Raw genomic sequence first — 26,452 nt, 5'->3', positions numbered from 1 at the left:
TGCAAGGAGGGTAAGGCTGCCCGCCCAGGGGTAGATCTGTGGGACTCCTGGCTTTAGGCGAGGAGGCCTGTCAGAATTAGTGCCCAGGCTCCCAAGAGAAAGGTGGATTTAAGGGGCTCCTTAAAAAAAGAGCTAATCAATATCCTCCCCCCCCCCACCTTGGGAAGGATCTTGATTTAAATACTTTGTTCTGGGAGTAAATCATTGCAAGACCGGGAGAGGAGCCCAGTGGGCCTGCAGAGCCATCCTGTGCCACACTGGCCTGCCCCTACCAGTACAGCTTATTCCCCGTCCTGGAGCTATATGAGCACCTACGATAACAATAGCTTCTTCTCCGGCACTTTTCATCAGTAGGCCTCAAAGCACTTTACAAAGGAGGTCTGTATCATTTCCCCTGTTTTACATGTGGGGAGACTGAGGTCGAGGGAGGTGTGAATTGCCCAAGCCATCCCAGCCGGCTCATAACAGAGCAGGTCTCCTGAATCCTAGTCCAGTGCTTTATGCACTAAGCCACTCTGCCTCTTTATGCTGTTATAACTGTATCCACACCAGGGGAGGCAGGGGGACAGAGCCCGTATGGTTAATTAGTGTAGACAGGGCCTAAAGGGGTGCTGAGCTTTTGAAAATCCAACTCCAATGGTAGGTGCTGAGCCCTCAAAAACCTGACCCTGAGCTTGCTGGACCTGTCATGCAGGTGGTCAGAGCCGATGATCACAACGCAGGGCTGGATGGAAATCTGACCCTCTGTACCTGCGTTTCTCCCTGTTACTCATGCAAAGTAGCACCTTACTCCATGAGGAGCCCTGGAATCCAGGCTTATGAGAAAAGGTCCCATGAACAGAAGGTCTCCTCACAATTAAACAGGGTCATGGGACTTGCTGCTAAAGACCCCTCTCCCACCTAGAGAGAAATAGGGGTGGGGACGTGGAGTCACCCTGTCCTGAAAGGAAGAGGTTTCCTCCTTTAAACTGACTTCCTTTCTGCTCCTCTGGCATTAAACGGGCTCTGCCAGGGTTAAAAATGTGGATAAATTGGAGAGAGTCCAACGAAGGGCAACAAAAATGATTAGGGGTCTAGAACACATGACTTATGAGGAGAGGCTGAGGGAGCTGGGATTGTTTAGCCTGCAGAAGAGAAGAATGAGGGGGGATTTGATAGCTGCTTTCAACTACCTGAAAGGGGGTTCCAAAGAGGATGGCTCTAGACTGTTCTCAATGGTAGCAGATGACAGAACGAGGAGTAATGGTCTCAAGTTGCAGTGGGGGAGGTTTAGATTGGATATTAGGAAAAACTTTTTCACTAAGAGGGTGGTGAAACACTGGAATGCGTTACCTAGGGAGGTGGTAGAATCTCCTTCCTTAGAGGTTTTTAAGGTCAGGCTTGACAAAGCCCTGGCTGGGATGATTTAACTGGGAATTGGTCCTGCTTCAAGCAGGGGGTTGGACTAGATGACCTTCTGGGGTCCCTTCCAACCCTGAGATTCTATGATTCTATGTCCACACGCTGCAGGTTAGGATCATCATCTGATGCTGAGCTCTGCCTCTCTGTTGGACTTTGACTGCAGGCTCCGGACCAGACTGGATCCTTTGCTCAGCCTTCACTTCCTCTTGCTGTTCCCAAGCAGACACCGCACCGGCTCACTGCTGCTCTCTTCTGGCCCAGACACTCCGTTCGCCCAGCTTGGCCAAAGGTGGCAGGACACGGACTGTAGGCAGCTCTGCTCGGGGGCCAGAGTTCACCCCTGAGGGGTGTGATGGGGGGCGGTCTGGGGAGGGGCAGTGGGCTGTGCTCTGGGGAGGGATGGCAGTGGGGTGGAGCATGCTCTTGAGGGAATGGGATGATGTTGGAGAGGGATGTTGCTGGAGTGGGGAATGACAGGGAGTCTTATCCTCAGTGAAGGGGCCAGGAAGGGTAAGGATGGGTGAGAATCTGACCTGCACTTGCTCTCCAGAGGATCACAAGCATCGTGCAGTAGGGGCCCATCTTAGCCTGTCTCTGACAGTGGGCTGTGTTCCTGTAATGCTACCCGCAACACCCCTGCTGGGAGAGGCCAGGACTTGGAGCATCTGCAAATTCCCCCAGTGTCAACTCTGGCGCCCCATTTCCTCTAAGCACCTCATGTTGCAGGAGGCTAGCCTGGGCTCCTGGGATATCTATGAGCTCTCGCAAGCAAACTCTTGCTCAGCCTGTTAATGTTTAGTGAAAGCCAGGGAATATCTAAGGGATCTTGCAACCACTCTGGGCAGAGGGCAAAGCTTCTGTGGTTTGTGCTCCAGCTAGTAATCTGGAAGTTACATAATTCTGCTCCGTGAACTGCCTTGCATGGAGAGGGATCAGCTCAGCAACCCACTTGGCACCAGGGCCCGAGGCTAGGCCCATGCTGGGATCCAAAGCTTAGAGCTGGGGGAGGAGGGCTTGCCACATGCCCCTCCCTGGTGAAACCGATCACGGGAAAAAGGACTTTGGCGTCTCCCTCTGAAACTCATCCAGTCCCCATGGCCTCCTGCCAGCCAGCCCCAAGGCATTCCGGTTTCCTGCTTAGCTATGCCTGGGTGGAAGGAGATACATTGCCTACCCAATGCTCTAGCCAGGGGGAAGTAGAAGGCCCATTGCTGGACTGAGGTGTTTAGCTGGCAAGGTGCCCCTGGAGGGTACCAGTGTTTGGGGCAAGGGTGGGAAGCACCAGGAGCATCCCATTGGTTAGCAGGGTAGATGCTATCACCCCCATTCAGCCTCTCTTTTCTGCCCACTCAGGCTCCCTCTGCCCCAGCCATAAGAGGATCTAAACAAAACCCAGGACGCAGCTGGCTGCCTGGGTCAGGGCCTCAGGTGGTGTAAACCAGCAGATGCTCAGTGGGGCTTGCACCAGTCTACACCGCACCAATTTACACCAGCTGAGGGTCTGGCCCAGAGGCTGTATTTCTGGTGCCCCAGGCAGGATTCCACTCCCTCCGAATTCTCTGCCATGCAATTGGGTGCTAGGAATATTGGCAGCTGCCTCCCCCAGCTCTCCGCCTGGTCCCTTCCAAGGGGAGGGATTCAGGCAGCTTCATTTGCTCCGCTTTTCTTCTGATACTTCATAAGGGTGTAGCACAAACTGACCTACCTTTAACCCTTGCTTATCATGACAAGGTCAATACTCATGTGTCATGGCAGGGGTCAGTATATTGGATGTCCTGAATCTGGTGGCTACTGCTTCGGAATCCACTTCCCCCCGTCCGCCCTTACATCCACAGCTCCTCCACATGCATCCCAGCCCCTCTCTGCTTTCCACCTCCCTGTCCTTGCTTTCACTCTCAAAGAAGTCACAGTGGAGACAGGGGGGCATCTAGAGAAGGCAACAGGTTTAGAACTAGATCGCACTTTGTTTTTATGCTACCCATAATTTATCCTCTAGAACTCGCTGCTACAAGATATCAGGCCAGATCCTCAGCCAGTGTAAATTGGTGTAGCGCCATTGACATCCACACAGCAACAATGATGTATGCCAGCTGAGGGTCTGGCCCATTGAATCCAAGGGCTTGGTGGGGCTCACTCAAGGAGATACCCATGTATGGGAGAGATTTTCAAAAAGTGTGTACAGGATTAAGAAGTGCGGGTGTCAGATCTCCCCCTAAATTGGTAATGGAAACATGCACAGTTAATAAAGATCAGATAAAAATGATAAGGGGTTATAAATCCTCATGCTTCAGGGCATAAGCCAACCACTAGCGGACAGGGGAGAGGAAGAAACGTCCCCAATTGCTGGTTATTCTATAATTGTCCACTCAGGGGTATCTCGCATCATCCTCTGAAGTAGCTGGCACTGATCCTTGTCAAGGTTAAATGGAACCTTTCCGATGGGCTACGGTGATCCCTGTGCTCTCATGTTTTGATGCATGCTGCTCTCTTCCCCCAAGGGACTCCAGGAAGGATGTCGTTGCTTCATCTGCAAAGGGACTTTCCAGTGTGCAGCCCTGCCAACCACAGACATTCACAAAGGATGAGTCAGGCCTGCAAGTCTCACTGCTTGAAAACTCCCGACATTTTTTTTCTTCAAAGAATAGATGTGAGACTCTTCTGGCTTCGAGCCTTTCGGGGTCTGATTTTTCTAGCACTTCCCTGCAATCACAAGGGAAAACAGGCGATTTTAAAAAGAAAAAAGCAAGCTCAGATTCTCACCGAATCACCTGACTTCAGGAGCTGGGGCTTTAAGGAAAACACCAGAGAGCATACAAATCTTGATGACAACACCAAAGCTGGCGATGCTGATAGCACCGGGCTCTGGGACCGTACGAGGCCCTGGAGATTGCAACCCCAGGGAACCAGATCAGGCCAGGTACAGAGCCAGACAGAGAGTCTTGCAGCTTGTCTTTGTGCTGATGCTTCTGTGATAACAATCTCCGTGGCTTGCGGGCTGCTGCTGTGGTTCTAAGAACAGAGCTCGGCCACCTTCCTCCAAAGCGCTCCAGTGGCTTTACGCCGACTTATTTGCATAGAGGAGAAAATACAAGTGCTTTTGAATGGAAGCTGTTCAAGAGACACACAGGTTACTTGAGATTGATCCTGCAAAATCCGGGGGTTGCCTGAAACGGAGCCTGGCTCTGGCTCTGGCTTTTTGCAGAATCAAAGCTGAGCGGATGTGAACAAAACCAAGCTCTCACCCAGCTCCTTCGAGCGCCGCTGGGAAGCTGCCAGTGTCAAGAGAGAAGCTGAGGACTGAACAGGCTGAGGGATTCTGAACTGTCCGCTCTGGGTCAGGGTGGAGGGATGCGGAAGAAATGTCCAGCCTGATTCCTCAGAGCCTAAAGTTTTGGATGAACTCTGGACGCAGCCTTTGAATTCTCCAGGGGCTTCTCCAAAGAGATGGGACATGCTGCAGGACTGGTGGACAGTCCCTTCTTCTGTGGTATCAGCAGGATGGGATGTAATGGGGTTACCCCTAGCCTGTTTCAAAGCGCTCTCCCCAAGTCAGGTTCTGGGCCTCTTTATCTGGGCCCTAAGGTGGGCCCCAGCCTACTGGCTGGATTTGCATTTTACTCTCCAGGGGTTAATCTGATGCCTCCAGGGGCGGAAATAAATATCGTGGGTGGTATTTCAGCTCCTGGGCGGCGGCCATATTAAACTCCCAAACCAGGGGTGGTAGTAAAACTGGGGTTTTATTAAAGTTAATATCCAACAGCAAACCAAGCTTCCATAACCCCCACCCATCAACTCAGTCTGACCACAACACCCTACCCATTCTACTGGGTCCTCTTCCCACTTCCCCGCTATGTTCTCTCTGACCTTTTCTGCAGAACCTCAACTTCCTAAAGCAGAAGATGCAGATAAATATCACCCAGAGAGTAAATATAACCCTGACTTTTCTCAAGAGTGCTACGCTCCCCACTCATAAATGTAATGTCCTCCCAATGTTTCTGTTAAAATATAAAACATTCAGTCTATCCATTTGACTTATTAATAGTCGTCCCCAAGTTCCAGCTCTTAAACAGTTGTTCTCAGCTGAGTCACCAGTTCTGGTACCTAGGATGGAAACTTCTGCACCTCTCCACATTAAACAGGAAATTTCTATGATAAGTGTAAATTCCCTAAAGATACTCATCTCTTACGAAGGTTTCAGAGTAGCAGCCGTGTTAGTCTGTATTCGCAAAAAGAAAAGGAGTACTTGTGGCACCTTAGAGACTAACCAATTTATTTGAGCATAAGCTTTCGTGAGCTACAGCTCATTTCATCGGATGCATTCAGTGGAAAATACAGTGAGGAGATTTATATACACACAGAACATGAAAAAATGGGTGTTACCATACACACTGTAAGGAGAGTGATCACTTAAGATGAGCTAATACCAGCAGGAGAGCAGGGGGCGGGGAAGAAAACCTTTTGTAGTGATAATCAAGGTGGGCCATTTCCAGCAGTTAACAAGAACGTCTGAGGAACAGTGGGAGGAGCGGGAATAAACATGGGGAAATAGTTTTACTTTGTGTAATGACCCATCCACTCCCAGTCTCTCTTCAAGCCTAAGTTAATTGTATCCAGTTTGCAAATTAATTCCAATTCAGCAGTCTCTCGCTGGAGTCTGGTTTTGAAGTCTTTTTGTTGTAATATGTGACTTTTAGGTCTGTAATCGAGTGACCAGAGAGATTGAAGTGTTCTCCAACTGGTTTTTGAATGTTATAATTCTTGACATCTGATTTGTGTCCATTCATTCTTTTACATAGAGACAGTCCAGTTTGGCCAATGTACATGGCAGAGGGGCATTGCTGGCACATGATGGCATATATCACATTGGTAGATGTGCAGGTGAACGAGCCTCTGATGGTGTGGCTGATGTGATTAGGCACTAACAGCTCCTATGTGATCCCTGGTATAACCATGTCTCTCCAAGTCACTGGGCAAATGGCAAGCTATTTAGAAAAAAAAAATCTACTAAATTAACATCATAAACTGTTCAGAACTATAAAGCATGTTATTTAGAGCAACATCCATACTTTAAATCAATATCACTTCGTTTGCCGATATTCCATCAGGCTTGGATATAATGCAGAATAAGGTGCCGGAATAGGTATTTTGCACGGCCTATGACAAACATGAGGATAACCCCAGGGTTCATTCACCAGTCCAGGAGTTGGATTTAGACACAGATAAGTACATGTCTCTAATGTTCATATGTCAATGTCTTCTCTTGCGAGTCAGATGACCATGCATGTTGGGTCCCTCGCTAGTTTAAACGAGAGTAATTGGTGGATTCTCCATAAGTCTTTAAATGAAGATTTGAGGATTTCAGTAACTCAGCCAGAGGCTATGGGCCTACTACAGCAGTGGGTGAGTGAGGTCCTGTGTTGCGCGATGTGCGAGAGGTCAGACTATTAGATGATCATGATTGTCCCTTCTGGCCTTAAAGTCTACGAATCAGTGGAAAGCTCTCATGATCTGTCCTCTTATGTGCTCCTGGTTTCAGGTTCCACGGGCTTGTTTTGGCATTCACGTCTTTCACTAGCGGGTGTGAACGTCACATCAATCTGATCAGCAGTTTCCATGTTTACAGGATCAACGACATCCTCATTTCTCAGACATGGATTGAATGTTTCTGCCTCTGGATGCAGGCAGAGTCTCTGTTTCAGGGGTAGTATCTGCTCCATCACACAATGTAGTTCATCTTTGCTCTCACTATCAGAATCACTGGAGTCCAAATTCCTGTCCTGATTTTGATCTCTTGTGGCACTAGCTTGTCTTGTTCTCTGTGTCTTCCGCTGGGTAGTTTAGAGGGCAGCATTATACCAAGCGTAAGAAGTCACAGGGAAGTAAAGAGACATCTTTCTTTATGCAAACTTTACTTTTCTGTTGGCAGCTTTTCCTGGCAAAAACCATAGCCTGCTACAGCCGCACTCCCGGGAAACCAGGCCCAAATGCTTGCAAAAGTAAAACATCTGCTAGGACCTGCCTACACCCCGAAGTCCACAGGCACAGAGGTCACATCCAACCTGCCAGCCAAGCAGAGACGTTATTTCAGAAAAATTGGGGGGGTGGAGAGGAGAGAGCATTGTGTCAGCATATGGAACATATGTAACTATAATTCCGGAGTGGAGGGGTAGTGGAAGATATTATGGTCCCGATAGGCCTATGAAAATCACCTAGTACCAGCTGTGCAGAGAGGTGCAACTGCGCCACCTGGGGGCCTTGCCCAGCAAGTGAGCCCTAAGCCTGCACTGTGTGTGACCACACACAGTGCCAGCTTGCTGCGGGCTGATAGTGCCCATCCCCATAGCTGGGTGCCTGTGGGGGGCTGGGCATTTGGGTGCCTTGGTCTTTATCTGCAGTTGCATGTTTCACAGGGTTTTTTATGCCGCAAGGAACTGTCCGGGCAGCAATCTGGTCTTCTCAGGCTATTTCGGTTGCTGGACTGTCTGTGAATCTGGGAAATCCTTTCCTTGCCCTTAGATGTTGCTTATTTCTACATAAGAAAGGCCATATTGGGTCAGACCCATGGCCCATCTATCCCAGTATCCTGTCTTCCGACAGTGGCCAGTGCCAGGTGCCCCAGATGGAATGAACAGAACAGGTAATGATCAAGTGATCCATCCCTTGTCGCCCACTTCCAGCTTCTGGCAAACAGAGGCTAGGGACACCATCCCTGTCCATCCTGGCTAAAAGCCATTGATGGGCCTATCCTCCAGAAACTTATCTAGTTCTTTTTTGAACCCTGTTATAGTCTTGGCCTTCACAACATCCTCTGGCAAGGAGTTCCACAGGTTGACCGTGCGTTGTGTAAAGAAATATTTCCTTTTGTTTGTTTTTAAACCTGCTGCCTATTAATTTCATTGGGTGACCCCTAGTTCTGGTGTTACGAGGAGAAAATAACTCTTCCTTATTTACTTTCTCCAGACCAGTCATGACTTTATAGACCTCTATCATATCCCCCCTTAGTCATCTCTTTTCCAAGCTAAAGGCACAGTCTTACTAATCCATCCTCATATGGAAGCTGGTCCATACCCCTAATCATTGTCGTTGCCCTTTGCTGTATCTTTTCCAATTCCAACATATCTTTTTTGAGATGGGCGACCACATCTGCACCAAGTATTCAAGATAGGTTTTAGAGTAACAGCCGTGTTAGTCTGTATTCGCAAAAAGAAAAGGAGTACTTGTGGCACCTTAGAGACTAACCAATTTATTTGAGCATAAGCTTTCGTGAGCTACAGCTCACTTCATCGGATGCATACTGTGAAGAATACAGAAGATGTTTTTATACACACAAACCATGAAAAAATGGGTGTTTATCACTACAAAAGGTTTTCTCTCCCCCTACCCCACTCTCCTGCTGGTAATAGCTTATCTAAAGTGATCACTCTCCTTACAATGTGTATGATAATCAAGGTGGGCCATTTCCAGCACAAATCCAGGGTTTAACAAGAACGTCTGAGGAACGGGCGGAGGGGGGAGGAAAAAACAAGGGGAAATAGGTTACCTTGCATAATGACTTAGCCATTCCCCGTCTCTATTCAAGCCTAAGTTAATTGTATCCAATTTGCAAATGAATTCCAATTCAGCAGTCTCTCGCTGGAGTCTGGTTTTGAAGTTTTTCTGTTGTAATATCGCAACTTTCTTGTCTGTAATTGCGTGACCAGAGAGATTGAAGTGTTCTCCGACTGGTTTATGGATGTTATAATTCTTGACATCTGATTTGTGTTCATTTATTCTTTTACATAGAGACTGTCCAGTTTGACCAATGTACATGGCAGAGGGGCATTGCTGGCACATGATGACATATATCACATTGGCAGATGTGCAGGTGAATGAGTCCCTGATAGTGTGGCTGATGTTATTAGGCCTTGTGATGGTGTCCCCTGAATAGATATGTGGGCACAGTTGGTAACGGGCTTTGTTGCAAAGATAGGTTCCTGGGTTAGTGGTTCTGTTGTGTGGTATGTGGTTGCTGGTGAGTATTCGCTTCAGGTTGGGGGGCTGTCTGTAGGCAAGGACTGGCCTGTCTCCCAAGATTTGTGAGAGTGTTGGGTCCCTCTTCAGGATAGGTTGTAGATCCTTGATAATGCGTTGGAGGGGTTTTAGTTGGGGGCTGAAGGTGACGGCTAGTGGCGTTCTGTTATTTTCTTTGTTAGGCCTGTCCTGTAGTAGGTGACTTCTGGGAACTCTTCTGGCTCTATCAATCTGTTTCTTCACTTCCGCAGGTGGGTATTGTAGTTGTAAGAATGTACTCTTAGCCCTGCAGAAGCAGCTGTCCTATCTCGGGGCCGCTCCTTCTGTCCCTCCACCCCCATGAACATGATACAGTTCTGTGGTGACCTAGAATCCTATTTTCGACGTCTCCGACTCAAGGAATATTTCCAACACACCTCTGAACAACATACTAATCCACAGAGACCTCCCTACCAACACTACAAAAAGAAGGATTCTAGGTGGACTCCTCCTGAAGGTCGAGACAGCAGACTGGACTTCTACTTAGAGTGCTTCCGCTGACGTGCATGGGCTGAAATTGTGGAAAAGCAGCATCACTTGCCCCATAACCTCAGCCGTGCGGAACACAATGCCATCCACAGCCTCAGAAACAACTCTGACATCATAATCAAAAAGGCTGAGAAAGGAGGTGCTGTTGTCATCATGAATAGGTCGGAATATGAACAAGAGGCTGCTCGGCAGCTCTCCAACACCACTTTCTACAAGCCATTACCCTCTGATCCCACTGAGAGTTACCAAAAGAAACTACAGCATTTGCTCAAGAAACTCCCTGAAAAAGCACAAGATCATATCCGCACAGACACACCCCTGGAACCCCGACCTGGGATATTCTATCTACTACCCAAGATCCATAAACCTGGAAATCCTGGGCGCCCTATCATCTCAGGCATTGACACCCTGACAGCAGGATTGTTTGGCTATGTAGACTTTCTCCTCAGGCCGTACGCTACCAACACTCCCAGCTACCTTCGAGACACCACTGACTTCCTGAGGAAACTACAATCCATCGGTGATCTTCCTGATAACACCATCCTGGCCACTATGGATGTAGAAGCCCTCTACACCAACATTCCACACAAAGATGGACTACAAGCCGTCAAGAACACTATCCCCAATAATGTCACAGCAAACCTGGTGGCTGAACTTTGTGACTTTGTCCTTACCCATAACTATTTTACATTTGGGGACAATGGATACCTTCAAATCAGCGGCACTGCTATGGGTACCCGCATGGCCCCACAGTATGCCAACATTTTTATGGCTGACTTGGAACAACGCTTCCTCAGCTCTCGTCCCCTAATGCCCCTACTCTACTTGCGCTATATTGATGACATCTTCATCATCTGGACCCATGAAAAAGAAGCCCTTGAGAAATTCCACCATGATTTCAACAATTTTCGTCCCACCTTCAACCTCAGCCTGGTCCAGTCCACACAAGAGATCCACTTCCTGGACACTACAGTGCTAATAAACAATGGTCACATAAACACCACCCTATACTGGAAACCTACTGACAGCTATTCCTACCTACATGCCTCCAGCTTTCACCCTGACCACACCACACGATCCATTGTCTACAGACAAGCTCTGCGATACAACCGCATTTGCTCCAACCCCTCAGACAGAGACAAACACCTACAAGATCTCTATCAAGCATTCTTACAACTACAATACCCACCTGCGGAAGTGAAGAAACAGATTGATAGAGCCAGAAGAGTTCCCAGAAGTCACCTACTACAGGACAGGCCTAACAAAGAAAATAACAGAATGCCACTAGCCGTCACCTTCAGCCCCCAACTAAAACCCCTCCAACGCATTATCAAGGATCTACAACCTATCCTGAAGGATGACCCAAGACTCTCACAAATCTTGGGAGACAGGCCAGTCCTTGCCTACAGACAGCCCCCCAACCTGAAGCGAATACTCACCAGCAACCACATACCACACAACAGAACCACTAACCCAGGAACCTATCCTTGCAACAAAGCCCGTTGCCAACTGTGCCCATGTATCTATTCAGGGGACATCATCACAGGGCCTAATAGCATCAGCCACACTATCAGAGGCTCATTCACCTGCACATCTACCAATGTGATATATGCCATCATGTGCCAGCAATGCCCCTCTGCCATGTACATTGGTCAAACTGGACAGTCTCTACGTAAAAGAATGAATGGACACAAATCAGATGTCAAGAAGTATAACATTCATAAACCAGCCGGAGAACACTTCAATCTCTCTGGTCACGCAATTACAGACAAGAAAGTTGCGATATTACAACAGAAAAACTTCAAAACCAGACTCCAGCGAGAGACTGCTGAATTGGAATTCATTTGCAAATTGGATACAATTAATTTAGGCTTGAATAGAGACGGGGAGTGACTAAGTCATTATGCAAGGTAACCTATTTCCCCTTGTTTTATCCTCCCCGCTCCGCCCGTTCCTCAGACGTTCTTGTTAAACCCTGGATTTGTGCTGGAAATGGCCCACCTTGATTATCATACACATTGTAAGGAGAGTGATCACTTTAGATAAGCTATTACCAGCAGGAGAGTGGGGTAGGGGGAGAGAAAACCTTTTGTAGTGATAAACACCCATTTTTTCATGGTTTGTGTGTATAAAAACATCTTCTGTATTCTCCACAGTATGCATCCGATGAAGTGAGCTGTAGCTCACGAAAGCTTATGCTCAAATAAATTGGTTAGTCTCTAAGGTGCCACAAGTTCTCCTTTTCTTTTTAGTATTCAAGATGTGGGCGTACTATGGATTTGTATAGAGGTAGTATGATATTTTTTGTCTTATTATCTATCCCTTTCCTAATGATTCCCAGCATTCTGTTACCTTTTTGACTGCCACTGCCCGTTGAGCAGATGTTTTCAGAGAACTCTCCACAATGACTCCAAGATCTTTCTTGTGCGGTAACAGCTAATTTGGACCCCATCATTTTATGTGTATAGTTGCAATGATGTTTTCCAGTGTGCATTGCTTTGCATTGATCAACATTGAACTTCATCTGCCATTTTGTTGCCTAGTCACCCGGTTTTGTGAGATCCCTTCGTAGCTCTTCGCAGTCTGCTTTGGACTTAACTATCTTGTGTAGTTTTGTATTATCTGCAAATTTTGCCACCTCACTGTTTACCCCTTTTTCCAGATCATTTATGAATATGTTGAACAGTTCAGGTCCCAATACAGACCCCTGTGAGACACATCTATTCACTTCTCTCCATTCTGAAAACTGACCATTTATTCCTGCCCTTTGTTCCCTGTTTTTTAACCAGTTACTGATCCGTGAGAGGACCTTCCCTGTTATCCCATGACTCTTTACTTTGCTTAAGAGTCTTTGGTGAGGGAACTTGTCAAAGGTTTTCTGAAAATCTAAGTATACTATATCCACTCGATCACTCTTGTTCACATGTTTATTGACCAACTCAAAGAATTCTAGTAGATTGGTGAGGCACGGATTTCCCTTTACAAAAACCATGTTGACTCTTCCCCAACAAATCATGTTCATCTATGTGTCTGATCATTCTTTTCTTTACTACAGTTTCAACAATTTGCCTGGTACTGAAGTTAGGCTTACCGGCCTGTAATTGCCAGGATTGCCTCTGGAGCCTTTTACAAAAATTGGCATCACATTAGCTATCCTCCAGTCATCTGGTCCAGAAGCTCATTTAAATAATAGGTTACATATCACAGTTATTCTGCAATTTCACATTTGAGTTCCTTCAGAACCCTTGGGTGAATACCCTCTGGTCCTGGTGACTTATTAGTGTTTAATTTATCAATTTGTTCCAAAACCTCCTCTAATGCCATCTCAATCTGAGACAGTGCCTCAGATTTGTCACTGAAAAGAATAGCTCAGGTTTGGGAATCTCCCTCACATCCTCAGCCATGAAGATGGACTCAAAGAATTCATTTAGTTTCTCCACAATGGTCTTATCTTCCTTGAGTGCTGTTTTAGCATCTCAATTGTTCATACTCCATAAAGCAACCAAAAGACCCTAGGTAAGAGACAAACTCCAAATCCTGAGTCATGTGGGTGCTTCCTGATTCTCCCCAAGGGCTGAGGGATTCAGACCTGTTCCCAGATATCTCCCCCAGCCCAGGGGCAGAACTAATAGGGGGAAAGGAGGGTGACTGCCACCCTTGTGGCGTTTCAGTGTATGGGTAGTGTGTTATACATCATACTATGGAACTGACAAAAGGAGGTGTATGCCACGACTTTTTGCATGGGGCTGGAGAATAAGCCCACCCTGCACTCACTCAGCAGTGGCGGCTCCTGTCCTGGCTCTGTGACACGGCACACAGGGTTGTGTGATGCTGTGACCCCGTGTTCCAGGTCAGGATGTCACTCAGGTAGATTTGGCCTAGCCACCCCTCTGTCATGACCAAACCAGAGTGATGCTGTAACCCTGTGTGCCAGATTGGCGGGGGGCTGTCCATAAATTACATAACACACTATGGGGCTGGTGTATCCTTCCTTTTGCACCTTTGTTTCACTGTTACAAGTGGTGGGGGGAGGCTTGAAAAATCACTCAAAAAATTGTTATGCAATTTATGGACAGTCCCCGACACCCAGAGCAGGAAGCCAGGACCAGCTGAGCAGGGGCCACCCTGCCACTGCCCCGGCACTGAGATCCCACCCACCCTTTGGGCTGGCCCAGATTTCTCTGGGTGCCAAGTTTACCCAGTGTGTCCCCCCCAACCCTGCAACCGCCCCCCAACCAGCAGCAGGTCCCCCAAGCTGAGCAGCACCACCCCAACCTTGCAACCCCCCCTAAACCACGCAGTGCCCCCCCATTCGCAGCACCCCAAACCCAGCAGCGCCCCCTAGCAATGGGAAGCCCAGTGCTGAGCTCAGCCCCCCCCCCCAGTTGCTCCCCGGCCCCAGTCACACACCCCAGGCCCAAACGAGGGGCCCCTGCAGCCTCAGGTGTGGACAATGGGACCCCCCCCCATGCCAGACCCACGGCCTGTCCCGAGCTCGCTCGCTTCCGTTCCTTTCCGCCAGGGGGCGCCGCTCGACCTGCCCGCTCTGCGCGCACGGCGTCGCCTGCCCGGTCCCTGCGTACGGAGCGACGCTCGGCACCGCCCCGTGCGTGTGACGTCGGCCGGTGGCGAGCCCCGCCCCCTGCCGGTGCGCGCGGCGGCCGCAGTCCCCCCCGCTGCAGAGCGCTCGGAGCCGGAGTCTCCCCGCTGAGCGCCCCCGCGCCGGGCCCGCCCGGATCCCCCGGTTCGCGCCCCCGCCCCGCCCCGCCGGCCCCCTCCCCCCGCTCCAGGATGTCGGTGCCGGAGTCCGCCGTCGGGGACGAGATGAAGCAGGCCAAGGAGATCGAGGACGCCGAGAAGTATTCCTTCATGGCCACGGTCACCAAGGCGCCCAAGAAGGTACCGGCGGGGGGCGGGTCCGGTCCGGTCCGGTCCGGTCCGGGGGGGGGTCCGGTCCCGGGGCAGAGGGGGGGTCTGGGAGTGGGGAGGTGGGAGAGGCCTGTCCCGGGTAGGAGGCTCTGATTGGGGGGGGAGGCCGGTCCGGGGCAGAGGGGGGGTCTGGGAGTGGAGGGGGGGAGGCCGGGCCCAGGTAGGAGGCTCTGGTTGGGGGGGGGGGGAGGTCCGGTCCCAGTGGGGTCTGGCTGGGGAGGGCCGGTCCCGGGGCAGAGGGGTGGTCTGGGATGGGGGAGAGGCCTGTCCCGGGTAGGAGGCTCTGGTTTGGGGGGAGAGGAGGAGGCCGGTCCGGGGCAGAGGGGGTGTCTGGGAGTGGAGGGAGGGGAGAGGCCTGTCCCGGGTAGGAGGCTCTGGTTGGGGGGGGGAGGCCGGTCTTGGGGCAGAGGGGGGGGTCTGGGAGTGGAGGGGGGGAGGCCGGGCCCGGGTAGGAGGCTCTGGTTGAGGGGGGGGGGAGGCTGGTCTCGGGGCAGAGGGGGGGTCTGGGAATGGAGGGGGGGAGGCCTGTCCCGGGTAAGAGGCTCTGGTTGGGGGGGGGGGAGGCCGGTCCCGGGGCAGAGAGGGGTCTGGGAGTGGAGGGGGGGGAAGGCCTGTCCTGGGTACGAGGCTCTAGTTGCGGGGGAGGCTGGTCCCAGGGCAGAGAGGGGTCTGGGAGTGGAGGGGGGGAAGGCCTGTCCCGGGTAGGAGGCTCTGGTTGGGGGGGGAGGCGGGTCCCGGGGCAGAGGGGGCTCTGGTTCGGGGGTGGGGTACGGATTGTGGTGAGCACACAGTTCTGCTCTGCAAGAGACCCTGTTGGCAGCTGATCCAAGGCTCGGTTTGGGAGGGCCCGGAGATGGGAGTGGGTAACTGTCAAGGCCTGGGAAGGGGCAGCGTGTGCCCTAAGAGTGGGGACTACAGATCTTGGGGGAGCTGGTCACCTGCTGTGCCTCCCAGGGGTTGCACTAGGGGGTGGGGGGAGCGTGGGAGCCCGCCGGATGTGGATGGGGGAGCCGTTTGCGGGATGGGGTGCCCCGGTGTTGTCGGGAGGGTGCCAGGTACAATGCACAAGGCTTTGTGGGGGAGTTGTGCTGCCCTGGTACAGATATCTGTCAGGAGGCAGGTGGGCAGATTTGGGGGTTGGTTCGAACTGGGTAGGTTAGGCTGTGACCCTGAACTCAGGGTCAGTGCAGTGGCTTGGAAGGGTGGAGGCTGAGGAGAAAGTAGCTTATGAACTAGGGCATGATCGCAAGGTGCTGGGTGGCCCAAGAGATGTGATGGAATATTCAAGGGGTATTTAAGAGACTACAGCAAGCCAGGCATTTTGGGGAGCAGGGGTGGTATGTACATTTGTGGGTGCAGTGGACACGTTTGGGCAGCCAATGAGAGGAGGGATTTGATGACAGCTTTGAGAGAAAGACCAATCTGAAGGCAGGTTTGTGGGAATGTAACTCAAGCTTCCTGGAGTGCTTGCTGCACTCAGCATTCCCCTCTCGTCCCTTCACCCTTAAAGTGAGTGAAATTCTCCCATCTGCTCCTCAGTGCTAGCAAAGATGAGAGCCCTAATAGAAACTGGTCACTGTGCTTTTACCGCTCCGTCCTCTAAATTCTGTCTGAGTAGGATTAGACAAGGGGGTGGTCAACTACAGCCACCGTTGGTAGGGTTGCACTAATGGTGACTTAACTTTGCGTGTGTAGATGCAGCTGAGACTCTAGGATTTAGACTTGCTGTGGGCGGTCCCTGCTGTGTTGAATATCATGTTCTCCCCTAAGCTGCTGCGGCTGCCACATGCCTCAGTGTTAGGTCTTGAACAGGGTAAATGGGAAAAACACCAGAGACCCTGGAAATGCAGAGCCTTCCTGCTGGGAATTCTTTGATTGTTGACATAGGTGCTGGAATTTTAGAGGGTGGGGGTAACTGGTTTCATCTACATGCCACTTAAAATCATTTGCATTTGAGATATCCCCTCTTGCCTAATCTCCTCAAATAACTAGCATTCAGCGGCCAGTGACAGAGAAACTCAATAGATCTATCTGTTTATGCAGACTGTGGATACAGCCCGGAGGAAGAAGCAGAAGAATGCAGAGGCTAAGAGATGCTTCTTTCTAGAGGTGGTTCTGCAGCTGTAGCCTGGCTTTAGAGAGAGCTAAAGCAAACTATTTCCTTCTGATTGTTGCTACCTCCTTCCAATCATGCAGGATGGGTATGAAAGTAACAGTCTGAGGCTTGTGACCACATAAGCCAGACTGGCAGTGATCTGACAGACACATGTACTGAAACACTTAAGCAGCCCGTGGGGCGGGGGGAGCTGCTGTGGTGGTGGTGTGGGAAACCCCTTTAATGTGCGGATGAGGGTACCTAGGGTTTAGCTCAATCCAGTGTTCTTGTGGGAGAGGCTCTGGGAGGGGTGATATACTTGGGTATATGTGAGGTAATAGTCGCCCCTTGAAACTACTGCTGTAGTTCTAGGCCTCTTTCATAGCTTGATGTGCAGTCACCAGGTTGCAATGCTGCCAAGGCCTTGCCGGGAGCACTTCAGGACATGCAATGAATGGCCTTTGGGGCGGATAACTTCCGTAGCCAGTGAAATCTTGGGTGGCATTGCCATCAGTAAGAATGAATGCTTCAGGCCACTGCTTTCCCAGCCCACCCGGTGATTGTGAATAGCACTGATAGCAGAGGCGTTGGCAAAAACTCCAAAGTGTACAGTGCTAAGTGCCTGCAGCTTATCTCAGAGCTCAAGGCATTTTCAAATTGCCTCATAATAAAATCCTAACCATTAACAGGCTTCTTTCCTTCTTGAGACTTGTATTTTTTTCTATTAATGCAAAGCTGATGTGACTTCTATGTCCCTTTTTTGAGCTTTGAAACTCCCTCCTTTCACACAGGCCCCCCAACCTTAGCTCCACATCTCAGGCAAACAGCTGAGAGTGACTCCCTGTATTCGCCAGGAGAGAGAGTCCAACAGCAGGTTTGCTTTGAACATACCATTCTCTAAAGGCTGGTGGGCATGAAGATCAGACGTAGGGGAAGGATGGGAACATCTCCAGGATTTGAGAATGCTGGTACTGGCTCCGTCTCCTTTGTACTAACCATTCTAGAATAGCTTTTCCAAGAACAGTCTTGTGTCACTTGCTGAGAAGTGCAGTGAAAGTGCTGACAGGAATAAGCATCTCTCAGCGTTCATTTGGATGGGGGCAAATGTGTTCAGTTTCCCAGGCTAAGTGCCGCACTCGAGAAGCTGGAGGGATCGTTAGCGAGAAGCGACTCTGATAGGAACTGGGCTGTGGGAAGATCCCCATCAGTGGATTTTCTGCAGAAGCAGATGTGTTCCTCATGTTTGATCAGCCTGAAAGAGCTGGATGGTGAGATCCCGGTTAGCTACATATCCTGGCCTTGAGGAGCTCCTATTTCTTCTCTTGTCATTGAGTTGGTAAAGGTTAAAAAGTGAAGCAGCAGGAGGTAAGTGATTAAGAGATTAAATGTATCAACTCTGGGTTTAAATTCAAGGCCAAAGAAGGCGAGGTGAACTGGCATTCGACCCTGCATAGAAACATGTGGTCTTTTTCCCTGAGTAGGTTGGGGAAGCTAGTTTAGCTGAGGCTCCCTCTTGACTGCAGTCTACTTAATGGAACTCCTCTTGCTTTGTCTTTTCTGTTAGCAAAATGATTCCAGCTTTGTTCTCCAGTGCAGTGGGCAGTTGAAGAAAGGCAGAGAGGTATACTTAGTCTAGGATGTTAACCAGTGTGTTCTGTACTGTAGGGCCTAGATGGTTGTAGGAACTTTAGAAAAAGATGGATTGCCACCAATAGGTTTCCCTCCAGTGGTGAATTGTGTTGAGGGTTTTATAGATTTAAGAATTTTATGAAGATGTTAAAATAAAAAAAAAAGTACAGAGTTTAAGCGTAGAAGTTTCTGGTTATCTGGGAATAAGGTACAAATTATTAAGGGGTGCGAAGTTTGGTTTAGGATCGGATGGCATAAGGAATACAATCTGCAATATCCCCAATTGGGGGTAAAAGGTTGACAGGTCAAAGTACAGACATTGAGATATGAGGGTATGTTGTTCTTGTAATGGCTATGTTCAGGTGTGGAGTATAATGGAGTGGATATGATAAGGATGGATTTACCCTCATTTGGTGAGATTTAATGTTCAGTGAGTTTATGTTTCCAGTTCATATGGTCCAATGGAAAAAGTCTCTTGGTCCCTTTCTCGTAGTTGATGCACAATGTCATTCCAGCTCCCGTCTCCTGGTACTGTCGGTGGCCGGTGATGTGTTCGATGTAGATGTCCCCGGACCATCGGATGGTGTCCGAGACCGTGAGGCACCGCATGAGCAATGCATAGTGTCGACCGATCCCACAGGTCCGCAGCACATGCTCGTTGCAGGGGTCCCAGGCACCCAGGGCTCCCACGATCAGGGCTTCCGTCTGCACCTCGTAGCTCTTCGCTCTCAGGGTGTCGGCCAGGGGGGCAGAGCTACGCCCAGAATCGTATTCTTGTAATGGCTCAGGAATCTTACCCTGTTAGCAAAGAACCGAAATAATCTCTTCCCCACAGTTCGCTGTCAAATCAGAGGCTGTTCAATATAGGGTGCGTAATGGTTTGAGCTGTTTTCGTTAGGAATACCAGTTTCCTCAAGTCCCTCCTGTTCAGTGAGCAGGGCTTTCTGAGGCTTTGGATCATATTTCACTGACAAATTATTGTATATTCAGGCGGGAGTGATATCTGCTGTTTGATCTAAGGTGGGACGAATTCTAAGTAGGGAAAACGCGCTGAGATAGTAGAGAATGGTAGAACCTCAGGATCAGGGAGCCCTGACCCTAACTAAGGGCTGACTACAAAGCATAGTATCTACCCAGGGTTTCTATCATGGACTGAAACAGCATCAGCTTAGTGACATATCTCTGCAGCATCCTCTTGCCACGCCACCGATGAATAGGGCCCTACCAAATTCATGGCCCATTGTGGTCAATTTCAGTCATAGGATTTTAAAAATAATAAATTTCATGATTTCAGCTCTTTAAATCTGAAATTTCACAGCGTTTGTAGGAATCCTGACCCAAAAAAGGAGCGTGTGGGGGGTGGGGAGGGGATCGCAAGGTTACTGTAGGGCGGGGGTTGCAATACTGCTGCCCTTACTTCTGTGCTATTGCTGCCGGCGGCGCTGCCTTCAGAGCCGGAGCGCGGCGGCTGCTGGCCGGGAGCCCAGCTCTGAAGGCAGAGCTGCCACTGCCAGCAGCTGTGCAGACGTAAGGACGGCCTGGTCTGGTATCGCCACCCTTACTTCTGCGCGGCCGCCTGCAGAGCTGTCAGCAGCCACCGTTCTCCAGCCGCCCAGCTCTGAAGATGGCAGTGCAGAAGTAAGAGTGGTAATACTGCGACTCCCCCGCCCCCCCAAATAACCTTGTGACCCCCCTCCCCCCCACAACTCCCTTTTGGGTCAGGACCCCCAATTTGAGAAACGCTGGCCTCCCCTGTGAAATCTAGATAGTAGAGAGTAGACACAAAAGACCAGCTTTCACAGTCCATGAATTTAGTAGGGCCCTACCTATGAAGCTTAACAGCCCAGCTCGCACCTTGATCTACTTGCCAGGCGTGAGCTACTTTTCATCAGGTTGACCTGTAGTCAATTATGCTTATTCATGCAACAGAACTGAAATGTTTTCACATTTCACAAGGGCCAAAAGCTGTCTCATGCTCCCTGCTCTGTCAGGCAGACTGGAGCTCGCAGCACCTGCCCAAGGCTCTGTCCTCCTTGGCCTGAGAACCAGGTAAGTGTGGTGTATTCCTGCCCCTCCCACCGCATGAAACCAGCTGCCCTGGCTCTGCTTTTTTTGCTTCTGAACCTGTGTATGATGGCATCAGTGGAATCCCGCTGAGGCTGTGTTCTAGAGGTGCCAAGGAGAATGCTAATGTACTGCTGCAGCTTTGCAGTGGTACAGATTCAGAGCTATTCTGTGCATGGTGGGGGAAGGACAGAGCCAGGGAGGACTGGGAGGTGGGGGGAAGTGAGACACTGGGAGGACTGAATTTGGGGTGGCGGGGGGTATAGGTGCATATGGGATCCATCAATTAGAGATACGATTCTGGGTGAATTCCCTAGAGTTTTTGTGTCTGTTGCTAATTTTTTTGAAGTCACTTGCACAAGCTGCTCTGGTGCTGGCTAGCCTTGATAAATGGGGCCTGTTTGCTCCTGGCACATCAATCAGTCCTTCTGTGGATGAGGTTCATAGAATCATAGAATATCAGGGGTGGAAGGGACCTCAGGAGATCATCTAGTCCAACCCCCTGCTCAAAGCAGGACCAATCCCCAGTTTTTGCCCCAGAGCCCTAAATGGCCCCCTCAAGGATTGAACTCATAACCTTGGGTTTAGCAGGCCAATGCTCAAACCACTGAGCTATCCCTCCCCCCAACAGAGCATGTCTAGCAGAGGATGGCTAGTTGTGTCCTTCCCAGGGCAGAATTGCCACATGCTTCACGGCCTCTTTCCGTAAATACAAGATTACTCCCAAGAGGTATGTTGTACTCCATTAAGCCCCTGCTGGATTGCTGTCTGTCTGCAGGATACCAGTGAATGAAGCTGCTCTGACAGTCTGGGAAGGAAATGTGTTCTGGACTGCATTTCTCAGCATCTCTCAATTGAACAAGAAATTAGAGATGGAAAAGACCACTTAGCTCTCCTGTCCCCTGCTAACAATAAGATGTTTCCCTCTAGGATCAGTACACTTTGGGGCTTCCTCCATTAATCCCCGGAGGCTGTTACAATCTATCCAATAGATTTCCTTATCAAAGCTTTTCTTAGTCATTCTGAATTTCTTTCTGACATAGATTTGCTGGGATTAAATTATCACCCATAAATCCTTCCCCACCCTTCAGATACTAGGATATGGTTATATCTCCACCATGTCACTTCCACAGGCTATGTCTACAGTGTACAGTTAACCCGGGTTATTGGCCTCCAGTCTGAGGAGCTGGGTTAGCCTAGCCCGGATGTGAGCATCCCCACTGCAAAGCCCTATCTGTCCACTGGTTGCACACTTGCCTGTGTGTGACTGGGAGCATATCCCGTGGTTCTTTGTGCTGAGATGCTCTAGGATTCTTTCCTGATCAGTTGTGTCAATTGCGGGAGAATTTCTGTCCTTCTGGGGGAATTGTGGGAAGCCATTGGAGGACTATCAGCACTTGAGTGATTTAGCCCGTTTTCTCAATGCAAAGTGGGCAAGTTTCAGCCTGACTTAAAGCAGAGCTTGCCTTCTACTCCACGTTTCCAGCTGAGTAAGCAAGCCTGGGTTTAAAGTACTTCCAGACCTGGGTCAGAGATGTTTCTTTGGATGGTAGGAGGGTTAAGGCTAAAACCCAGGTAAGAGCCCAGGATTAACTCTGCAATGGAGACGTACCGTTAGACACTGATGAGCCAGACCCCGCACGTTTAACTGTCAGTCTTTCTTAACTGTGTGTGGCTCTGTTGTAGCTGTTGGTCCAAGGATACAAGATTCGCAAGATGGGTGAGGTAATATCTTTTACCAGACCAACTACTTTTGGTCCCATAAAAGGTATTACCTCACTCACCTTGTCACTCTTCCTTAAGTAATTCTCTGCTGCCTCCTGACTTTCTTTCTGATCTTCCTGAAGTTTGTTTGTTTGTTTTTTGTTTGTCTGGTGCCAAGGCGCCCAAGCCTGGATGCAGTATTCCAGGTGCTCTTCCATCAGAGCCACAGAGAGAGGGGTTGTCACCTCCCCAGTTCTGTACTGAGATGCTTTCATATGCACAGCCCGGCGTTAGTGGCCTTTCTTCTTCTAATTGCTGTCTGCTGTAAGTTGCTCTCAGCATTACAGCTTTCTAGGTTATTCCCATTACTGCGCAGCTGTATTTTTTGTATAATTTTTCTATAAGTATTAACAGCACTCTTCCAAATTGAATTTCATTCTGTTACCTTCCGTATTTCTGATATTGCTAGAACCCTTTATATTTCTGCCAGCACTGGTATTCGCTTCTCCTGCTGGTGTAGTATTGTCCGTACATTTCATTAGCACACTCTTTACCTCCTTTCCAAGTCTGTAATGTAGAATTAAAATTGAACTGGACCTTGCTTTGATGGCCATAGGACCCTACTGTACGTTCCCACAGGGGGGCTGAGCAGATCCTTCTGTGCATCTTTGCTGCAGTTGGACTGGGGTGAGGAGTGTGCACATAGCAACAACCTGTGATTCTTTCCAAGGGGAATTCTCCTTGCGTCTCTCCAATGATACGAGGGGGAAGTGATCTGACTCTTTCGATTCACCAACATAGATTTTAAAATAATTCTGCATAAGTTAGGGGAGGAGGACCATAGCTGATGTGGAGAACCGGAAGGGGGCCCATTCTTGCACACCAAGATGGGGGTGACCTTTGGGGTCCACTTGAATGGCACATGCATCCTTTCTGCGTTGTCCTTTGGACTGACATTCCAGGGATCAAGTCCATTCATTCTCCATATATTTGCTGCTGTGGCCATTGGAAATAGGCTGAGTTTCCAACTTTATGACACTTTGGACATTAGAAGGGTGATTAAAATCCTCCCTGTATTCCCTGTCCTCCTGTACAGCTGCTCTGGCAGGCTTCTCAAGAGTCTCATTATAAAAATGCCAGTTCTAGATGATTAGGGATCACAGATCATGCAGGTACAACCCTTTTTGAATAGTGCAAATTTCCCTGTCTGCTCCATCAAACTGTTATCTAGTCCTGTTAAGAGGTCCTGAGGCTTTTCCTGATGGGAACCTGGTTCTGGTACAAGCAGTGCCCGTTCTCTAGTATAGGAGATCTAGTGGTGATAGTTTTTTAAAACTCTTCCTGAAATGGAAGGTTGTTTTGCAGTATGGAACAGGCTATAACAATACTTTCTTTGGGATCCTGACAATTCTTTCCACAGTTGGATTCCAGCTTGGACAGTGTTTGCGTCCATTTGTTCCCAATTGTTAAGGGTTTCTCAATCTTGCTACGTGAATCTGTTCTCCAGAGCCAGGTTTGAGCTGACTGTTGGAGATAAACATTTGACATTTTTAGCAGCGCATTGTGTATTCATCTGTTTTTACATACAGAGGATCCTGTTTTTGATGGCTACCCAGTGGAGTGGCAAATTAGTTGCTTAATGGAAGGGATTAGTAAAGGCGGGAACAGAATTGTGCAAATAGAACTATGCTTAGTATGTTTGCCTGGTTTTAAGAACAGGATGTTGTCTAATAAAGGAGGTCCCTTTGTTGTACGGGTTTCAGTGCATTATAATATATTTATATGGTCTCCAGTGCAGGAGATGTTACATTTTGTGGTAAGGTTCTTGAATTTCCTGTTAAGCTCTCTGATCAGTTGAGGTGTTTTGTAATTGAGAGAATCAAACCCTAATGCAAAATGTGCTCCAAAGTTAGGGTGCAACCATATGTAAATAGGACATTGAAAAGGTACTCCCCTCATTTGAGACCAGCAGTGGACTGGAACTTAGCAGGTTTGAACAATGCCATCAGTGTCGACTTAATGGCTTTATCAAGTCCATCAGCCATAAAGCTAAGCAGCCCTTTATGAATGGTTATTTATGGTCCGACTGTGTCTATTTGTCATTAAAAATTATTTGAAATATGCCCCTTTTTCCGAAGGCTAAATGTAGCTCAATGTTCTCCACCCAAGCCAAGAACGGTTGTTGACCTGGACCCCATGGGATGCTGGCAACGTGGCAGCAGACATTGTGGGGCGAATGTGTAAGGCAGAATGTGGAGGCTCCAGGCAGAGAGGTGGTTTTCGGCCTTGCAGAGCATATAGAGTGAATTCTGAGCAGCAGTCGTGGCAAATTTGTTCTTGAAATCGAGGCTGCCTCTGCACTAGGAAAATAGCTTCTGCTGCACCCGGAGTCTTGTGGGAATTGTGCCTTTGAGAAGGCACGACACGGACGTTGCAGCTGTTGATGCCGCTCGTGGGGCTACCCAGCTGCCCTGTCACATCGGGCCAGTTGAACTGTGAATTTTAATTACACTGTCTGATCAATACCGTGACCTTGGTAACGGGCTCATTGCTGCTGTAGAATCTGTTTACTTCAGGTTTGTAGCAGAGAAAGGACTTCGCTGGCCAGAGACACGATGTTCCGATTAGTCAAACAGGCAGCATTGTAATGCAGGGTGGGAAGCCTGCTGCTGTAGGGGAAGTGTGTATTGCCTCAGTCTGCCTACTGTTATCCTGAGAGAACCATCAGATCCCGGTGCCATCCTGGCTCTCACAAGGGGGTGGCTGAGTTCATAAATACCAGAGTGAGGCAGCAGGTGCCTGAACCAATGGGGGATCAGGCTTCTCAGGGTGGGGGCAGTGGCTGGAGCCTGCCTCAGAGCAGCTTCCTCCTGCAAAGATTCTCTTTGCTTTCCTTTCATTGAGTGACTTGGGCCTTGGTGCTTTGGAAGCTCTGCCACTTGTGCCTGCTGTTTTCAGGATGTTGATGTTCTCCCCCTCCCCGTCCTTCATCAAAAGTCAGGATCAGAATATTGCACATTTTTCCCTGGTACCACAGGGAGAAGACTAATTCCAAGCTGGGCATGTGTGGAATGAGAGCATTTTGCCAATTCCTATTGAACTTGGATCAAGAGACTGTATACATATAGTGTGGCCGCAATCTTCCCATGTAAAACAACCTATTTGCCAATAATCTCCTAGATGCAGTTCCATGGGCTATTGTATTTCATCCTGTCATCAGGTGGAGGCAAGATAAAAATTGACTCCTAATGACCCCTTTTACTTAACTGACAGGAAAGTGGGCGGATTCATTCCCCAGCTGGTGGAGGAATTGCAGTGCATGGTTGGTGGTTCTTCAAGTATATGTCCCTATGGGTGCTCCCTTGTAGCATGTACGTGCGCCTGTGAGCTCTTGACTGGAGAATACAAAGCAGTGGCCATGGGCCTTCCCAGAGCAGCATCTTGTGCTCCCAAATGAATCATGAAATCATAGAAGATTAGGGTTGGAAGAGACCTCAGGAGGCCATCTAGTCCCACCCCCTGCTCAAAGCAGGACCAACACCAACTAAATCATCCCAGCCAAGGCTTTGTCAAGCCGGGTCTTAAAAACCTCTAAGGATGGAGATTCCACCACCTCCCTAGGGAACCCATTCCAGTGCTTCACCACCCTCCTAGTGAAGTAGTGTTTCCTAATATCCAACCTAGATCTCCCCCACTGCAACTAGAGACCATGGCTCCTTGTTCTGTCATCTACCACCACTGAGAACAGCCGAGCTCCATCCTCTTTGGAAGGCTTCTATCAAATCCCCCCCACTCTTCACTTCTGCAGACTAAATAACCCCAGTTCCCTCAGCCTCTCCTTGTAAATCATGTGCCCCAGCCCTCTAATCATTTCCGTTGCCCTTCGCTGGACTCTCTCCAATTTGTCCACATCCCTTCTGTAATGGGGGGACCAAAACTGGACGCAGTACTCCAGGTGTGGCCTCACCAGTGTTGAATAGAGGGGAAGAATCATTTCCCTCTATCTTCTGGCAATCCTCCTATTAATACAGTTCAATATGCCGAGAACACACTGTTGACTCCTATCCAGCTTCTCATCCACTGTAATCCCCA

The 26,452-nt window shown here is 49.2% G+C and overlaps 1 protein-coding gene across 3 annotated transcripts in view; it reads left to right on the top strand.

Annotated features, from left to right (window-relative positions):
* The first annotated feature begins 14,626 nt into the window (after positions 1–14,626).
* AHCYL1 (adenosylhomocysteinase like 1) overlaps positions 14,627–26,452 on the top strand; it is a 45,539-nt gene continuing 33,713 nt past the window's right edge. Inside the window, exon 1 of one of the 3 annotated variants that reach the window (XM_048826537.2) lies at positions 14,627–14,838. In XM_048826537.2, coding sequence (XP_048682494.2) covers positions 14,731–14,838 — 108 coding nt within the window. In that variant the 5' untranslated portion in view covers positions 14,627–14,730. Of the gene's footprint in view, positions 14,839–17,834; positions 18,329–26,452 lie in introns of those variants that run through there. The other 2 variants (XM_048826536.2, XM_048826539.2) reach the window with 2 other exon arrangements.

The sequence above is a fragment of the Caretta caretta genome, chromosome 21 (genome assembly GCF_965140235.1).
Source record: "Caretta caretta isolate rCarCar2 chromosome 21, rCarCar1.hap1, whole genome shotgun sequence".
Classification (NCBI taxonomy): Eukaryota; Metazoa; Chordata; order Testudines; family Cheloniidae; genus Caretta; species Caretta caretta.
Note: the sequence above shows the minus strand (reverse complement) of the source record. Positions and strands in the feature narration are given on the sequence as shown.